We start from the raw sequence: 18,592 nt of genomic DNA, 5'->3' as shown, positions 1-18,592 counted from the left end.
ACTTGTGTTATTTAACCTAAATAGCATTAATAAATATGTAATAAATGTATTACTAATAGTTTGTTCATGTTAGTTAATACATTAACTAGTTGACCATTATTTTAAAGTGTTATCTTAGTGTTTAATTGGGCCATTAGAAAATGTCTAATTCTGAAATTTCATTTAGAATGGTCTTAAAGTCTTAAAAAGTCCTAAATTTGACTTGTAACCTGCAGAAACACTACAAAGTGTTACTTGCAGCTTCTCTAAATTATTTGTGAGATTCAGTGTTGCCAATTTAGCAAATTTGTTGAATATTTAGTGACTTTTCTGACCCCCTTTGTGACTAATTTTCAAATAAGACTAGCGAAAAATCTAGAGACTTTTTCTAGTGTTACTAGAGATTTTCCGAACCTGTTCTTATTATTATCTTACTACATTATGTCTGAGAGATTACTGTAAATACTCTGCACTCTATCTACACTGTTTAACTGTATTCAATCAACAATACATTGAATTAAACTGACATTAACATATATAAAGCGTACTTTAAATATAAATACCACTTTTTTACACAAAAGACTGTATTAAACAGACAATGACAACAGTAATATGCACATTTACATTTTTTGTACTGCACCGTTTTTATTCTTCTACTGTATTATGTTTGAGAGATTACTGTAAATACACTGCACTGTATCTTCACTGTTTTACTTTATTCAAACAACACAAACAAATACATATATAAAGCAGAGCGCAAACATAAATACCACTTTATTAAACAAAAGACTGTGTTAAACAAACAGACAATGGCATTAGTAATATGCACATTTACGCATGACATTGCAACGTTTAGAGCTTAGCTTCTTTCCATTGTGTTGGCGAGATTCACTTGCATTGAATCCAAATAGTCTTTACACCTTTTTTTTTAATAAACTATCATCTAAAATAGCAAATAGTGATTAAATATTCAATGAATTTCATTTTTGATGAGCCATATTTTTAAATCTTGAGGTTACATGTTATTCCTACTGCCATTTTTTAAAACTCTTTCATTGTTTTCTTTATTATCAATTTCCCTAAAAAAGCAAGTTAAACAATCCTCCTGCCTCATTAAACACAGGAAGCAACTTTTTTTGCTGTGTTATAATATTGGTATATTTGCTCTTGTTTTAAATAGGAAGAAACCAGAATCGACTGATCCAACAGCAGAGGCCTAAAGGATGAGATTCCACAGAAGACAATCTGAATTCATTGATGAAACTTCACACAAACCTCTGAGCTTGAGCCATGTCCACATGAACACGGTATTTTTATAAACTGAGTTTTCCCCGTCTTCGTTTAAAAAAAAAAAAAACGTAATCTCTGTCCGCATGAAAACCAAAAACAGACCAAAGGAACCAACAGGTGGCGATAAATGTGTTTAATGCTGGGTTCACACTAAATGCCGAATTAAATATTTGCAGGATTACATGGCATACACTAAAAAAATGCTGGGTTCTACACAACTCCTGCATGTTGTCCCAACACAAATCGATTAAGTTAACGTAATTGTTGATGGGCAAATTGGATCAGGGAGAGGCCAAGCTGGAGTCTTTCTACGATCCCCTGGGCTCTGTTGGATGTGAAAATGAACCAAAACAAACCTTTACGATTGGCTCAAGATTGGCAATAAAATTCAGGATCATTTTTGGAGTGTACAAATCAATGCAGACATGAAAACAAAAGCCGGTTAAGGCTGAATACGACTTTTACGTTGAGTGATCGCAGCATCCCAGGGCACATGCCTTGCCCATAGCCTTGCATTTATACTTCTGCATTCTGTTTGTGTTGCTCTGCAATAACACTCCCGAAACGCTAGCTGGCACTGGGGCTTCTATGTTCTTCTGTGTCGAGTTTCTTTCTGGGTGTTTTGTTTATACCAGAAATACCTGTAATGCTAATTTACTGAACAAGTACATTAAACTTGATCATTCAGAAGCGGGAACTGGCAGACATGCAACAACTTTAATCATAAAGTAACAAAATAAAAGTCTCCATCTGGAGCTGCTCCACAGGACTTGCTCTAAAGGGCTCCCACCCACACTAATCAATGCTACCAAGTGACACAGACCACGACGTGTAGTTACATTTTTTGAGAAGTGTGCAAACCCAGCTGTGTTGGCCAATCAGAATTGTTGAGAAATGCTGACGTTGGAAATTTGAGAACTCAAGCCAGGACACTCAAGATGAATTCTTTATTAAGGACACCAAGGTTGTTCTGCAGTCAAAAGTCATCTTCAAGAGGTTCACATGAGACTGGAAGAGTCTACAAGAGTCTACTACATTCTACAAAAGTCTAATTTGAGTAGTTGTCCTGTTTAGTATATGTTTTAGGAGGTGGTGGTGTTAGGGTGGAGACAAAGAGCATGTAAATGAGGTATAGGGAAAGAACCTGTCCAGCCACTTACCAGACAAGTTTCAACTGCCCTACTAAGGGTCTCTTAGGCCTGAATGGATCCACAAAGGCACAAAAAATATAATATAGAATAAGAATATAACTTTTCATTCATATATATTTTACTGTATACTATATTACTTTGAAATTAGATTATACATTTATATTTCTGCAACATTTTAAGGCAAAGACTCTGGAACTTTTGTAAAGTCTTCACCCTGGCCAGAGTTTTCATAATATTTCAGTTTTAGTCACCTGAATACTGATTTTTTTGTGTCTACAAATGGCCTAACCACATAAACACTGCGATTTTTCTAATTACCCGTGTTCATAAGAATGAAAAGTGCATCATTTTGATTCGATAATTAACGAAATTAAACGAAATGCAAGTCATTTGTAGCCTAAAAATGATGTTTGAGCATCTCGGCTGGCCCGATATAGTAAAACTGGCTCAGCCAATAGATGGACTTTGGGGGCAGGGCTACCTGTTTGTCCGGCCAATGGCAGACGGGGGCATGTTTGAAATGACACCCTTCAGCTGTAAGCGGCGCAGCCTGCATACGAAACATCACGAAGACGACTGTTATTAGCAGGATTATGTTAACATAGATCAGGGGTGCTCAAACTGTGTCCTGCGTAGTTTTTGCTCCAACTTTCTTTAGCAAACCTGTCTGGATGCTTCTAGTATAGCTAGAAAAAGCTTGATTACCTGGTTCTGGTGTGTTTAGTTGGGGTTGGGAATAAAATATGCAGGACACCGGCCCTCCAGCACCAAGTTTGTGCACCCCTGCCATATAGAATATGGGTGTTATTAAATTTCGATGTAGGATGTAGAAGAGCACTGGAGTGGAATCGAGTACTGTAAATACTGTACATGTCAAATGCTGAATGCGTGTTCAGCAGTGAGCAGATTGATGCAGCTAATGTTGACATTTTAAAATAGAAGAACTACTGTCGTAATGGGAGTGTTATATTTATCCAGCACATCATTAGTGTTAATTTATTGCACAATTAGCGTATTCTTATTGCATGTATAAAACAAAGAGCCGTTTGACTTCGTATTGATATTACTTGGCATTTTATTGAATAGTTTAACATCATATATTGTTTCATAAATACATGAATGATTTTCTTTAGTCAAGTGATGATGTGAAATGTGGTTGTAAATACAGACGCATGCATACATTTGTACATAGATGTATTATTTTTTGGATCTTCGCTGTACATTGTATATATTATTTCTTTAATCCTTTTATACTCAATGTGCGACTCTTTTTTTAACTATGTAAATGTATTCATCATCAAATTGAGTTTTTTGAATAAAAGAGAAACATATATACTATACTGTTTTTGTTGTAGCTCATCATTATTTATTATGGAGATTTATTCAGTCGTTGTTATTATAAGGCTGTAGATGACCGAGTCGCACTCTTGACTGTTGCAGCATGGTCTAAAAAACAAAAGATTTGACATGACATGACGAGAAACAACAATAATACTCTTTAGTATTTGCTTACAAATAATACAAACTTAAAAACTTTTGTCAACACAGCTAATTCAGGGAGTAATACATTAATTCCACATACACTACCTGACAAAAGTCTTGTCGCTTATCCAACAAATAATAACTTGTTGATCTAGTTGATCATTTGGTATCAGAAGTGGTTTATTTGAAAGGCAAAGGCCTCTAGATTGCGCTTATTTAACCAAAATAAAATATGATCATGCCTTTTAATGATTTAATTAGGACAGTAAGGTCTGACTTTGCTGAGACAAAAGTCTTGTCACTTACCAGAAATAATGTCCAGTATAGAATAAAAAGTCATGCTGCAGTGGAAAAAGAATGAATATTGTGTATGACTCCCATGAGCTTGGAGGACTGCATCCATACACCTCTGCAATGACTCAAATAACTTATTAATAAAGTCATCTGGAATGGCAAAGAAAGCATTCTTGCAGGACTCCCAGAGTTCATCAGGATTCTTTGGTTTCATCTTCAGTGCCTCCTCCATCTTACCCCAGACATGCTCAGTAATGTTCATGTCTGGTGACTGGACTGGCCAATCCTGGAGCACTTTGACCTTTGCTTTCAGGAACTTTGATGTGGAGGCTGAAGTATGAGAAGCGCTATCCTGCTGAAGAATTTGCCCTCTCCTGTGGTTTGTAATGTAATGGGCAGCACAAATGTCTTGATTTCTCAGGCTGTTGATGTTGCTATCCACTCTGTAGATCTCTCGCATGCCATCATGCTGAATGTAACTCCAAACCATGATTTTTCCTTCACCAAACTTGACTGATTTCTATAAGAATCTTGGGTCCATGTGGCTTCCAGTAGGTCTTCTGCAGTATTGGTGATGATTGGGATGCAGTTCAACAGATGATTCATAAGACAAATCGAACTTCTGCCACTTTTCCTATTGATCAACTAGAACTCAAGTTATTATTTGTTGCTCTTACAACAAGCGTCGACAGCAAGACTTTTGTCAGGTAGTGTATTTGCCTGCCAAAATCAGTGTAGTGATGTGATCTTCATTACCTGTCTGAGTTTGATGGAGGAAGCTTCAGATCTGCATAAATCACAGTTGAAGTGTTTGTTTCAGACTCTGTTTTTCTCAGGTTTTCGTAAATCACTTCAGTGACTGCAGGCATCTGATCAGAGGTATAGCATAAAACAGTGGTCAAACTTTAAGGTTACAATACTTGATGTTAGTTATTAATGCTTCATATAAATCAGCTCCCTAGCTCTCTAGGTCATTTCATCAGTAGGTTGTGTACACAAATTTAGGCCACTGGTGTGCTTTGTTCACTACACATTGGGACTAGGCTTTAAAACAAGTGCAGATGTTTTGTTAAGTAATAATCGGAGCATCCAAGGCATGTGCTGTAAAGGCTCCGTCCTCTTTTGGAAAGAGAGCAGCTCATTTGCATTTAAAGAGGCAGATGTAAGCAGTGCGGTTTAGCTTTTGCTCTAAAAGGGGCATTATAGTATGGTAAAATAAAGTATTTAATGTGATTGAATACCTGTTCTGCAGTCTGCTTTTGTGACGTAAACAGTTTCTTCCTGTAAAAAATTTGAACATTTATAATGTGACTTTCACTCAGAGGTAAATGACGCAGTGATTAAAGTATATTTGAACTTAAAATGGATGGTTTACCAGGTTTATAAATTGAAGTAAAACATAAACCACAAAACTAAAACCTGAAATTAAATATATAATAAAATCTAAAAGAAAAAAACAGTAAAATATAAACATACCAAATAGCCAAAACTATATAGACGCAAACAAAATGACTACATAAAGTATACTGTACAACGACTACCAAGTAAAATATAGACATAAAAAATGTAAACCACACTTGTAGTTAAGAGATCAGGAAACAATAAATTGTATAATTTTGTTAAAATAGCCTGCTGGTGAAAGACGTTGCAAAAAAAAAAAAGAAAAAGAAAGAAAAAGAGATTGCATGTTTGTTTGAAGAACAGATTCATGTAATCAGAGAAGCTGAAACCTGAACGCAGCGAGTGACAATGGAGAAATCAAAAGCTTGCGCAATGGAAGATTTGTCATTTTTGTAAAGAACAAAATGCAATCAATGCATCACGTTCAGAACTGTGTGTCCTGTGTTTTATTGTGTGTTGTTCATCCACTCACCTTACAAAGAGCACAAACAGGACCAACAGCATAGCCATTACAAACAAAAACACCGCTGATGCGCTCAGCAAGAAATGACGATCACTTGCCACTAAAAAACAAACAGAAAAATAGGAATTCAATTTATTTTTATTTCTCTAGCACTTTTACAATATAAACTGTCAAAACTGCTTAACATAGAGGTTCTAGTACATTGAAATTGTCAGTCCAGTTTTCAAAAAATAAAGTTTAGTTCAGTTCTGTGTGGTTTAATTTTCGATGCTTAAAGTCCAAACACTGAAGAGTAAATCCATCAATACGCAGCTTTGAATTTGGAAAAACTAGGATAAAATTATTGCTATATTTGAAGTAGCTTATATGCAATTTTTAAAGCAATACACAATTGGTGGCTACAAAAGCATGTTGTGTATATTTTAAATAATATATATTTTATTTCCTTATTTTAATGTTTAAATTTAAATTCCCAAAAATCATTTTATTTTGCATTTATTAATATTTTATTTATATATTATTAAATGTATTATTTATATATAATTGTGTAAAGTTCATTATTGTCATGGTTATAAATTGTTACATAAATTATATAAAAAAAGAGATTTCATTTCATGAACCCGGATGTTGTGTTTAATATTGTTATTTAGTAAAAAATGAGTTAAAATTACTATGTTGGTACTGTGCAAATTTTTTTATTTTTAAATTTAAGGTCAGTCCGCACCAAAACTGCAGTTTAATATTATTTATTTGTTAGTTTATTTTTATGTATGTAATTTATTTTATTTTATTTCTGGTCCAGTTCACACAAAAACTGCAGTGTTTATTATTATGTTTATTTAGATTTTTTTTTTAATGAAAATGACTGCGTTGTACAAATATTTATTAAATTTTATTTTATTTAATATTTTATTTTAATTTATTTTTTCAGTACAGTCGGACCAAAACTGCAATGTTTATTATTAGGATTTTTTAGAAAAAATTTTATTAAAATGATTGTTTGTATTGTACAAACATTTATTTTATTTTTCTTTTATTTCCAGTCCGCAGCAAAAACTGCGGTGTTTAATATTAGACTGTTTAATTCAAATTTAATTGAAATTACTGTCTGTATTGTACAAATATTTATTTATTTATTTATTTTCAGTCCAGTCCGGTTTATTTAGTAAAATAAGTAAAGTATTGTGCAAAATATTTTAGTTTTATTTGTTTTGTTTTAGTTTATTTTATTTCCAATCCTGACCAAAGCTAGTATTTAATATTTTATATTTTTAGATTATTTTTCTAATTAAAATTACTGTATATATTGAAAAAAAAAATTTATTATTTTATAAAATGTATATTTTTTTATGTCCAGTCCAGCAAAAAATGTTTTACCATTTTTATACCCCAAAATTAATTTCTGTTTATTTTATGTTGTTTTATTTTATCTTCAGTATCGAAATAATAAATCTGGCCGTTTTTAAAATAATTTCTTAACTATACTATGCATAAAATTGAATAATATAAAATAAAATGTAATTCAGTATTACTATAGCTAAACTGGCACAGAAGCTAAAAAAAAATTATAATCTTTATTTAATATTCTTATTTCATTTCCTTTGAAGCAGTCCCTATTACCTTTGAGTGCTTTGACAGTAGATTTCTGTGTGCCGATGTGATTGGTGGCAGTGCAGAAGTAAAGGCCAGCATCCTGCAGACTGGCAGATCTAATGGTTAATTCACTGCCAGATCCTACAGAAGACATGTTTGCGTCTGTGATCTTGAACCAGCTGTAGTGTGTCACTGCAGGATTGGCTTTGCTCTTGCAGGTCAGAGTCAGCGGGTTTCCTTCTTGTATTTCCTCAGATGATGAAACGCTGATTTCGACATCTTTTGGCTGATCTGTGTGGAGAAACCACAGGGTCTGTGTTTGCAAGAATGAAACATTTGCATGTAAAGCCACAGTTGCATTGAGACGTTGCATACAATTGTGGGATTGCAGTTATAGCGAAATTTGTTTGGAAGAGGATTAGGGCCAAGAAATAATAATAATTAAAAAAAAAACATCTCAATGTTAAAGTCACTATAATGTTGATTAAACTAATTTAAGACTGAAAATGTTGAGAATAAACTCGTTCAATTTTAAGAATGAAGTCATGGTGTTTTGAGAAAAAACTAACTATATTTCTTGAAAAGAAAATGGTGAGAATAAACTCATATTTTAAGAATGAAATCATTTTGTTTTTGAGAATAAAATATGTTCAATTTCAAGAATTAGTTTTAAAATAAAATGTTGAGAGTAAACTCATATTTTGTGAGCCAAGTTGTTTTGTTTTTGAGAACAGAACTTAAAATATATTGTTGAGAGTAAAATCATTAAAGTTAGAGAATTGTGTCATATTTTGAGAATTACAGTTATTTTTAAATAAAATTTAAAGAATAATTTCATTACATTTTGAGAATAAAATCGTGTTTTTGAGAAAAAAAATGTCAAGAATTTAAAAAAATAAATAATTGAAAATCAACTCATTAAATTTCCTGAATAAATTTAGTTTTGAGAAAAAAAAATTATATTTCTAGAAAAAAAAGTGTAAGTAAAAGATTGAGAATGAACTCTTTTAGAAAACAAAGTCGTCTTGTTTTTGAGAGAAAAAAAAGTGGATAGTTTTTTTTTAAATAAAATGTTGAGAATAAATTCATTAAACTTTTGAGCACAAAGTCATTGTGTCAAAACTAATTATATTTCTAGAAAAAAAGTTTAAATAAAATGAGAATAAACTCATATTTTTGATAAAAAAATATTATATTTTTTAATAAAATGTTGAGAGTAAACAGTAAATTTTGAGAATAAAGTTGTTTTGAGAAGAACAGACAATTTCAAGAATTTTTTTAATGTCGACAAAAAACGTAATAAATTTTGAGAATAGCGAGTTTTGTGTTTTGTGAGTGTTTTGAAAAAAAAGCTGTGTATTTCTAGAAATAAATGTAATACAATTTTGAGAATAAACTCAAAGTTTGAGAGTAAAATTGTTTTTGAGAAAAAAACGTGCGAAATTTAAAAGAACATTTTAAATAAATAATATAATTTCTAAAAGAAAGTTTTGTTTTGAGAAAACTTTTTTCCATAGACATAAATTTGCTAAATGTTATACTGTTGTTGAATATTGTGATAACGACATTTCTTACAATATCACATTCCCCTAGAAAAAAGCTTTTTTTTTGCTTTTTTTATCAGCCCTGATTGATTGATTGATTGATTGGTAGTATGGTTGGTTGATTGATTGATTGATTGACTTTAGATTGATAGAGTATACTTTTAGAAAAACTAGCACCTACATCTGACGTCCAGTAATGTTTGAGCAGATAAAGTTGTGTTGGTGTTCTTCAGGCCGCATGAATAGTTTCCAGCATCGCTGTGCGAGACAGAAGAGATCCTGAGCTCATTCCCAGTGGCTTGTGGAAGCAGAAGGTGGTTTTTAAACCAGAGAAACGACTCTTCTGTCGGTGTACAGTTTTCTGCGCTGCAGGTCAGTGTCACAGAGTCTCCTTCATCAATCTGTTCACTCGCCTTTTGTGTTTTCACGATTACTCTGAGAGGTAAAACTGTTCAAAAAGATGGCGATTAATGGAGTTCAATCATCCAAAAATATTCAACCCAGGCTCATTGGAATTCTACACTTTTAAAAACTGAGAAATGTGTACCATGGGTAATGTCTTTTTGCAGGTTTTGTTTTCACAAATTTACTAAAGGGCACCATGTACATTATTGACATCCTCAAATAGGTTACTGGGGCACGTTTTCTCATACATGCGATTTCTTGCATATCCACCAGAGGTTGCTGTATATGTTTCAGCATATATTAATGTATCTTATCACGTGTGTCCATGAGAAAAGTCGGTTGGCTTGTCACCACAATAAATCAGCCTGATATCGATTGACAACACACCGCCTTGCCTAAACCCAACTGATAGTGTTTTTAAAAGCAAACTAGAAGAAGAAACACCCTATTCATACAGAGGTGAGTACCGCCCCGCAGCATTCGTTTCACACACAACATGCAGACATAAATACCCAAAAGCACATATTTCTTAGTTCTCAAAAATGTATCCCTGGGCATATTTTCCCAATGCTCATGTGTTGAAAATATTATGCATGCTGAACAGTGTTATATATTACAAAAGTATTACAAAAAAGTCACTTTAAAGAGCCCATATTATGGGTTTTTGAAAATTCCCCTCCATGTAGTGTGTAACACAGCTCTAAGTGAAGTGAAGTATCCAGCTAAGGCTTAAATCTGTAAGAATACAGTGTTTAAAACGGTTGATTCATCTATAAAAGAGTCGACTCATAGTGCTTCAAACGAGTCGCCTTGATACAGAGTCATTAGGTGTTTCGCCATGACGTACGAACGAAACCAAGTTGTTCACGTGCACGCGCAAACCCGGGAGATTTCAAACCTGAGGCCCCGCCCTCTGACGCAGAAACCCAGACACACACACACACACACACACACACACACCCACAAACACACGCACACAAACATGCCGGTCATTGAAGTCACACTGCAGATGGACATTATCGATTCTCTACCCAGAGATGAAACCTCAGCATTATAACCAAGCAGTTGGAAACTTCTGGAAACTACATGCTACAAAGAATACTTCATCAGCGTTTGTTAAAGGAAGGATCAGTAAAGAGTAACTTACTAATGGACGTCAGGATGAGTTTCTTCCTCCATTTCTCAAATGTAAGTACGTGCGATTAAAGTTGCCTCGTTGACTCTCGCTTGCAAATGTATTTAGTTGTGATTTGTTACTTGTAACCGCGTGTACTGTATCAGGTTAACTGGCTATATTCTCTTATCGTGTGCAAAGTCACGTTAAAAACGCGACGCATGCTGTTTGTTTACGGAGCTCCGTGGTAGAGGTCTGCATTCCCGCGGCTGTCCCCGCGCCAGATTTCTGCGGCGCGGGAATAAATTTCCGAATCAATCGCGGGAGCGGTCGGTAACAGGTTTAATTTGGGACGGGAGCGGGCTTTCTAGCAATATCGTGGATATTGCTATGCGAATGAGACAGAGCTTTGCCTGCCTGTGTGTCTGCTTGGCGCTTGTGTGTATGTGTTAGTGCGCGCGTATGAGAGAGAGAGAGAGAGAGAGAGCTCTGTCTGGCTGTCTCTGGACTGTTTAGCTGGGTGATTTTCGGTTATGTTCTCCCCCGCTCTTTAGCGGGATCGGGCGCGGCGGGCAGAAAACGGGGCGGTTCGGGCACCGGGACAAGAAATTCTAAATATAAGCGGGAGCGGTCGGGTTCAGGCTAAAACCTGGCGGGTGCGGGCGGAAGCGGGAGCGTTGTCGTCCAGAGGTGTGTGTGTGTGTGTTTGTGTGTGTGTGTGTGTGTGTGGCAGCTAAAATCCACGCCTACACTATGGAGCGCGTATGAACTGTGATTACTTTTATATTGCTGATTAGCTATTGGGCATTTCATTCTCTGACTGAAGGCAGTCGACCAATCGTGACAGACTGTCATCAGCGCAGATTAGCTTCGCGCTAAGGAGGGGTTTGGGAACAAATGAATCACTGGACGATTCATACAGGAGTCGCTGGGATAATTAGGTAAAAATAAATGCAGATTATAAGACCATGAAAGTGTTTTTTAAATTTGCATGCATATTAGACTGTTGTTGGAGACTCTTACAACCAAGATATGACCCTATTTCATGTATAATATGGGCTCTTTAAAAAAGAAAAAGTATTTCCAAAAGTAGTTTAAAAAGATAGAAAGTAGTTCAGAAAGACACCTAAATTAACAAAGGCAGTGCGGGTGTTTATTGCTGAAGATTTGCAGCCTTTTTCGGTGATTGGAGATGCGGGCTTGTGTCATCTTATAAAAGCTCTCGATCCGCGTTACAGACTTCAGTCTTGCATTTTTTCAGTACCGAGATAATTAGGATGGTTTATTTATGTTTACTTAAGTACAAATATGTTTATTTGAAATGGCCAATTTATCTTTATTAACTTCACAGTTATGTTTATTTTCAGTGTAGGATTGTATGTGTTCCCCAGTTTGTACATGGGCTACCAGAAGCTGTAAGATTTCAGTTTTATTTTTTTTAATATAATACACTAGGAACTAGTGTACTTTTCTTGGCTTTTAAGTAAAACAAAGTGAGTATTGCAATAAATCGTTTTTATTTTTTTTCTCCTTAACCTCTTACTGTTCCTATTGCCTATAGAATAAAAGAAAACACGTGTCAAGCCATGAGAACCGAACCGAAAACCGTGTTAAAAAACCGAGGTATGTATTGAACCGTGAGCTAAGTGTATTGTTGCATCCCTCTTACCTACCTATCTATCTATCTATCTATCTATCTATCTATCTATCTATCTATCTATCTATCTATCTATCTATCTATCTATCTATCTATCTATCTATCTATCTATCTATCTATCTATCTATCTATCTATCTATCTATCTATCTACCTATCAAATGCCTTTTTTAAGTTTGCCCTCCACTAAACACTTTATTTTTAAGGATGAACAGCAACTGTTTATCAAAGTTTGTATTCTGCTATTGCTTTATTCTTCATCGAACAAATGTGGTCTTTTATTTACCTGCAACTTTCAGCTGTATGCCACCAGATCCTGTGAATTTTTCATAATAATCATTTGTTTCAATGCGAAAGAAATATCTTCCGATGTCACGTTTGGAGACATTTCGCAACCGCAATGAGCAGTTTTTGTTTTGGTTGGCGTATGCTGTTCTGCCTTTATACGGCCAGCTGATCAGTGCTATGTTTGAGTGATGGACAGTTATTCCCTGCTGTGATCCATCCTGTTTCTGATTTTTGCCTGGTCTGAACCATTTTGTTACTGTTAGTTTGAGATAATCCGGATAATCAAATAAACAGCTGAAATCCACCGAAGATCCTTCAAATACACACATTCCTTTTGGATCATATGAAACTGACCATGAAGCCACAGCAGCTGAAACACAAATACAGTTTACAGTTAGTGTTAAGTCACCACAGCGTTTGTTAATCAGACTTAAACACTTTTCGTTGTCTAGGTACACTGTGAAGAAAATCTATCACGGTCGAATAATAATAAGAGTTCAGTAAATGGAAATGGCCTTGATATATACAGTGAGCCTCATACACCATTGTTTCCTTATTCTCATATAAATCCTACAAATGTAAAACCCCAGTGGAAAAACAGGCACATCAGAACACAAAGCAGACTGTTGCGTGACTCACAAGCCATGACTTCAAGATTTGCACGCACTGCTTTCTACATCATCAGATGATTTCACCGAGTTGGAAATGCTCCTGGATTAACATCTATTTTGATCCTGGAACAACATTCCGATCAGCCAATCAGAATTAAGGGATACGTTACAGTTTATGTTAAGTTTAGGCTTACGGTTAGGTTTATGCACTCCTACAATATTGTTATCCAACTAACATTCCTCTCTGATTTCAGGAATAATTTACAGTTATGGTTGAGTTTAGAGATAGAGAATAGGTATGGATAATGTGCATATAAATCCATTTCTGGATAATGTTTTAACTTACCTAAGCCACATACCTAATATGTAGATATCAGAGAACGATGTAACTTATTGAATCAATGCAGTATATGGTACCTTTAAAATTACAATTCTACTAGACTGTTGATGATCAGATCAAAAAAGTAAATTGTTTAGTCCAGTAGTTTTTACCAGGGAGAGGTAAATTACTCACAATTTGTATACTGTTACTGGTTACAAATTACATAATAAAATGTTTAGTGTGTATTAATCGCCAAAACTATTTCATATAAATGGCCAAAAACCAAACATCATTGAGAGCCGTGGGGCGAAGTTAATTATACTATCTTATAATAAAGTCGTCATGGGAAATTTCATAATTTATTGGAAAACATTACTTTAAATTGTAATAATTAATGCAGTATAACATTTAAATTATAACATATTGCAATAAAACCATAAACAATCAGATTAAAGTGACGTTCACTAGTCAAACAGAATCTGCCTTGATTTGTCCTCGATCTGACAGTGTGGACATTTAAACTAAATCTGATAAATTACACCATTTCATTTCAGTTAACTTCTAGCAATAAAACAAACAGACAAACGGTTACATTAGGTTTGAAGTGACAATCTCTAAACCATCCTTATCATTCTTCCTCACTTCTCAGATAGGATGGTGCACCAAATCACAGGTTACTATGGGCCAACTTTGGTCCACGGACCCTAATTTGGGCATCTCTGCTTCAGAGCTTGTCAAAACGCAAACTGCAGGATATACAGATTATGTCTGTTTAATTGTATGTTTTAATTGTATAAGGTTTAATGATTTAAATGTATTGTTTATTTATATATATATATATATATATATATATATATATATATATATATATATATATATACTCATTAACTTTACTATTTTATTATTAAATATAATTGTTTGATATTTTTATAGAGAGGTAAACCTAATTTGAACATCAACATCATTATAAAAAACTAACTAAATACAATAACGTAATGAAAGCAAAACTCACCTGATAGAAGCCCTTGCAGGAATATGATCATGTAAATCATGCTGTCCCTTCAGTAGAAAACACACTTGTCTCTTTTAGACTTATCAGTACACTTCAGTATTGCCCCACAAGAATATAAAGACCATTCAGAAAATACTTATTGCATCAATAAACGGATATCCTTGTTCCATCCTGGGGAAAACTTCCCTAAATCTGTGCTTGTTACCTTATTTCTTCACTTTATGGCAAGACGATAATAGCCTATGTTGCATTTAAAGCATGGCAGACATAAAGATATTGTTTCTTCAGTGAAATCAGTTTCTGTTGATGATTTTTCCCACTTAAACTGCAACTTGAACGAGGAACTTAAACAGGAAATGGCAGCTGATCTGAGATGACGCAGTAATGGCTGATGGTGGTCAATTACTGCATATTTATTCTTAGTCAGTTTTGTCCAGCAGTTCCTTCTCTTTAAAAATGGAAATAGGGGCATCATGCAAATAACTCTTCTGTAAAAGAACAACACTGGTTTTCCACACACAGTGAATCTAAAAAGGCAAACAAACATGACATACTGCTGTTTTTATAAGACTTGACTCACTTGAATGAGTAAAATGAAGGTTCTGTTGAACGTTTTGTGACTGCCATTTCTGTGGAGTTCAGATTCAAGTCGCAATGCTAGTCTATAGCGCCCTCTGCTGTCTAAAAAAGCTTTTTTTCACTAGTTAATCTAGTTAAATTTATGCTAATTTACTCACCCCCTTGTCATCAAATATTTTAATTAATTTATTAATTTCATTATCTGAGTAATAAAGGTGTTAAAAAGATAAATGATCCAAAATTCATTCATTCATTTTTCGGCTTAGTTTTTTTTTATTAATCAGGGAATGAACACAGTGGAATGAACGGCAAACTTATCCTGCACATGTTTTACACAGCGGATGCCCTTCTAGCCACAACCCAACACTGAGAAACACCCATACACTTGAATTTACACTCATACACAACAGCCAATTTAGCTTGTTCAGTTCACCTATACCACATCTTTGGACTTTAGGGGGAAACCGAAGCCAACACGGGAACATGCAAACTCCACACAGAACTGACCCAGCTGAGGCTCAAACCAGTGACCTTCTTGCTGTAAGGCAATCGTGCAACCCACTGCACCACTGTGACGCCCTCATACAAATTTTTATATAAAACATAAAAACTATGTATTTTTAACCACAAAATCATAAAAAACCCATTTTTGTGGAAATAAATTATTTATATTTTCATTATTATTATTATTATTATTTTCATTATTTTTATTAAAAGATTATTTAGGTGCAGTGTGATTATAATGGTTTTGTATAAGGTTATAATAAGGTTTTGACTGACTTTATTACTTTTTTTTTTTTTAAATGAATTTATAATTGTGATGAATTTATAATAATAAAATTATCATGCTGTTTATAAATGAAGGTTTTTATTATTATGGGAAAACAAAGTACATATCCCTGTGTGAAAAAGTGCTTGCTTGCTTAAATCTAATAGCTGGTAGGGCCGCCCTTAGCAACTGCAATCAAGTATTTTCAAGAACTTGCAATGAGTCTATTACATAACTGTGGAGGGTTTTTTGCTCACTCATCCTTGCCGAATTGCTGTAATTCTAGCACATTGAAGGAGTTTTCAAGCATTAACCACCTTTTTAAGGTCATGCCACTGCATCTCAATTGGATTCAGGTCAGGACTTTGACTAGGCCTCTCCAAAGACTTCATTTTGTTTTTCTGGCGCCATTCATAAGTGGACTTCCTGGTGTGCTTTGGATCAATGTATTGTCGCAGAACCCAAGTTCGCTTCAACGTGAGGTCACTAAAGATGGCTGGACATCAGGGGCGATTTTAGGATTTTCATTTTAGGGGGGCTCAGCTCCCTATAAGCTAAAAAAAAAGTTATATAAATAAACTACAGCCTGATCTAACAAGAAAACGTAAGTATTTTACGTTTTGCCAGTTTAGTGGCTAATTCGTACGAATTCATATGAGTTTAGTCGTAAGAAATTTTACGATTTTAAAAAGAAGGCGTGGCATCTAACCTCACCCCTAAACCCAACTGTCATTGGGGGATGAGCAAGTTGTACTAAATTGTACAAATTAGATTGTACGAATTCATACGCATTAGCCACTAAATCAAAAGTTACGAATTGCCGTGAGATTGTGTTGAAAGCCTAATTTTACATTTATGAGTAGTAATTTAATAGTAATACACTTAAAAATGTGTTTAATATGGGTTGCATACTAGTATTCCACTGTCTTACATAGACAGGCACAGCCATTTGAGCTCTGAATAAGCCAAATACCCATATATTTACTGTAGTAAAACCACTTTCTATATTCAAGTGCATTTTTGTTTCCATGTACTAAATAAATAAACTGCCACTTTTCTAATTAAATGACACACATATAGATATATACATTTTTTAAACTTATAGCCAAATTCACATATTTCACGATCTGAATGATAATAATAAATAAGAAGTATTTTTTAATGTTTCTATCTCTGACAGTGACTTAGTGACAGTTATAACGAGTACATTCTCTTAGTGGTTCTGTCACCGTGTTTAATCCTTTCTGTGCAAGACTGTATGGCAGTGTTGGTAAAGCTACTTGACAAATGTGTAGTGAGCTAAGCTATTAGCTGCTCTACTTAAAATGTAGCTTAACTACACTAAAGCTACCCCCTGGGAAATGTAGCAAGCTAAGCTAAAAGCTACATGGCAAAAGTAGCTTAGCTACATCCAAGCTATTTTTACAATTTTTAATTTTACATCGAAGCAACTTAAATCCAAGTCAATCAAATCTTATTGATCAATAAAACTGTCAATGAAACATATGTGGCATAATGATTCAGTTCAATTATTTACTGTAAATAATATGCTGTACTAAACAGAAACACATTACAGTATATAACAGCTAAAACAAATATATAAGCATTATATATAAGCATTATAGTGTTATATATACTAAAGTATTTTTATTTTTTGAGCACAGCATCAAAAATTAAGTTATTGCATCTTAACATGTACTTCTCGAGGTATCACAAGGAATCCTGCTTCAGAAATAGCTCCTGTCCCTCAGTCATCTTTCCATCAAGCAAGTTTCACCAGAGGTGGCAGTAACGCACCAAAAAGTTTGTTGTCGAACACCGTAAAACAGGACGAAGAAGAAATCATCTTTCTCTCTATCATATGGATTTACTTTATTCGCCTAGACACCGGCCACAGCTCTGTGAATGTCGGTGCCGTCACTTATTGATTCGCGATCGGTAAATGTAGCTTGTGTGGACGCTACTGCACTACTTGACTAATAAAATAGCTTCGCTACTGAAAAGCTATTTGATTTAGAAAGTAGCGACGCTACAGCCACATTACTGAGAAATGTAGTTAAGCTTGTAGCGTCACTACCTGTAGCGACGCTATTGTCCAATATGCCGAAGCGTGCTAATAGGACTTTTAATTTGCCAGTAATATGGGTTAAGCGCTCGGTGAAAATCTGCGCGTTTAATGTTTGTTTTCTAAAAAAAAAAAAAAAAAGATCTCCACTGGCTCAGTGATATCTGATATAAAATGGGTCTCAGATTGTACAAGAAGTACTGCGTTAAAATACATTTTTCCCCATAATATGAGTGTTTATTTTACCCCATTCAATGGTGCTTCTGTGCCAGCCTGCCGATTCTGACGGGCGAGTGCGAGTAAAAGGCCTTTTTTCTAATTTTACGCTTGAACAACTAAATGCCAAATTTATTTAACTGAATGTATTTTAATTAAATTACAACATCGATGCTGTAAAAGGGACCCTATAAAATGGGAAAAAAAACTCACATTAACAGGTCACCGGAAGTTTAAAAGTATGGAAACAACACTAGCTGGGCATATACCCAATTATATTCATCTGTCTCCATATTCTACTGCATCCCCGATAATTACACCGCACCAAAAATGTAAAAATACACATTTAATATATTTAA

The 18,592-nt window shown here is 34.4% G+C and overlaps 2 protein-coding genes across 8 annotated transcripts in view; one reads left to right on the top strand and one right to left on the bottom strand.

Moving 5' to 3' along the window:
* The window catches only part of ncam3 (neural cell adhesion molecule 3), a 59,309-nt gene extending 55,551 nt beyond the window's left edge, over positions 1-3,758 (top strand). For all 6 annotated transcript variants that reach the window (XM_073926714.1, XM_068214249.2, XM_073926712.1 and 3 more), the window contains one exon: positions 1,160-3,758. In XM_073926714.1, coding sequence (XP_073782815.1) covers positions 1,160-1,199 — 40 coding nt within the window. In that variant the 3' untranslated portion in view covers positions 1,200-3,758. The remainder of the gene's footprint in view (positions 1-1,159) is intronic.
* Positions 1,320-15,237, bottom strand: cd22 (cd22 molecule). 2 transcript variants are annotated; one of them, XM_073924999.1, is made up of 9 exons: positions 15,185-15,237; positions 14,605-15,092; positions 12,658-13,029; positions 9,379-9,645; positions 7,681-7,944; positions 6,070-6,160; positions 5,438-5,477; positions 4,953-5,065; positions 1,320-3,866 (listed from the first exon to the last, which is right to left on the bottom strand). In XM_073924999.1, exons 2-9 carry the CDS (start codon positions 14,642-14,644, stop codon positions 3,800-3,802), a joined length of 1,254 nt encoding a protein of 417 aa, XP_073781100.1. In that variant the 5' UTR covers positions 14,645-15,092; positions 15,185-15,237; the 3' UTR covers positions 1,320-3,799. The 2 variants fall into 2 exon arrangements, with proteins under 2 accessions (XP_073781100.1, NP_001077292.1); NM_001083823.2 differs by lacking the exon at positions 15,185-15,237 and having other exon boundaries at positions 3,478-3,866; positions 14,605-14,687.
* Positions 15,238-18,592: the final 3,355 nt, after the last annotated feature.

Source organism: Danio rerio, chromosome 16, assembly GCF_049306965.1.
Source record: "Danio rerio strain Tuebingen ecotype United States chromosome 16, GRCz12tu, whole genome shotgun sequence".
NCBI classification, from domain to species: Eukaryota; Metazoa; Chordata; class Actinopteri; order Cypriniformes; family Danionidae; genus Danio; species Danio rerio.
Note: the sequence above shows the minus strand (reverse complement) of the source record. Positions and strands in the feature narration are given on the sequence as shown.

Coding starts and splice junctions, on each gene's coding strand:
- cd22 (XM_073924999.1), bottom strand. CDS start 14,644: ATGATTTACATGATCATATTCCTGCAAGGGCTTCTATCAG. Junction 6,161..7,680: donor TACTGTCAAAGCACTCAAAG/GTAATAGGGACT, acceptor TTTGTTTTTTAG/TGGCAAGTGATCGTCATTTC. Junction 3,867..4,952: donor CCTCCATCAAACTCAGACAG/GTAATGAAGATC, acceptor TTTGTTTTTTAG/ACCATGCTGCAACAGTCAAG.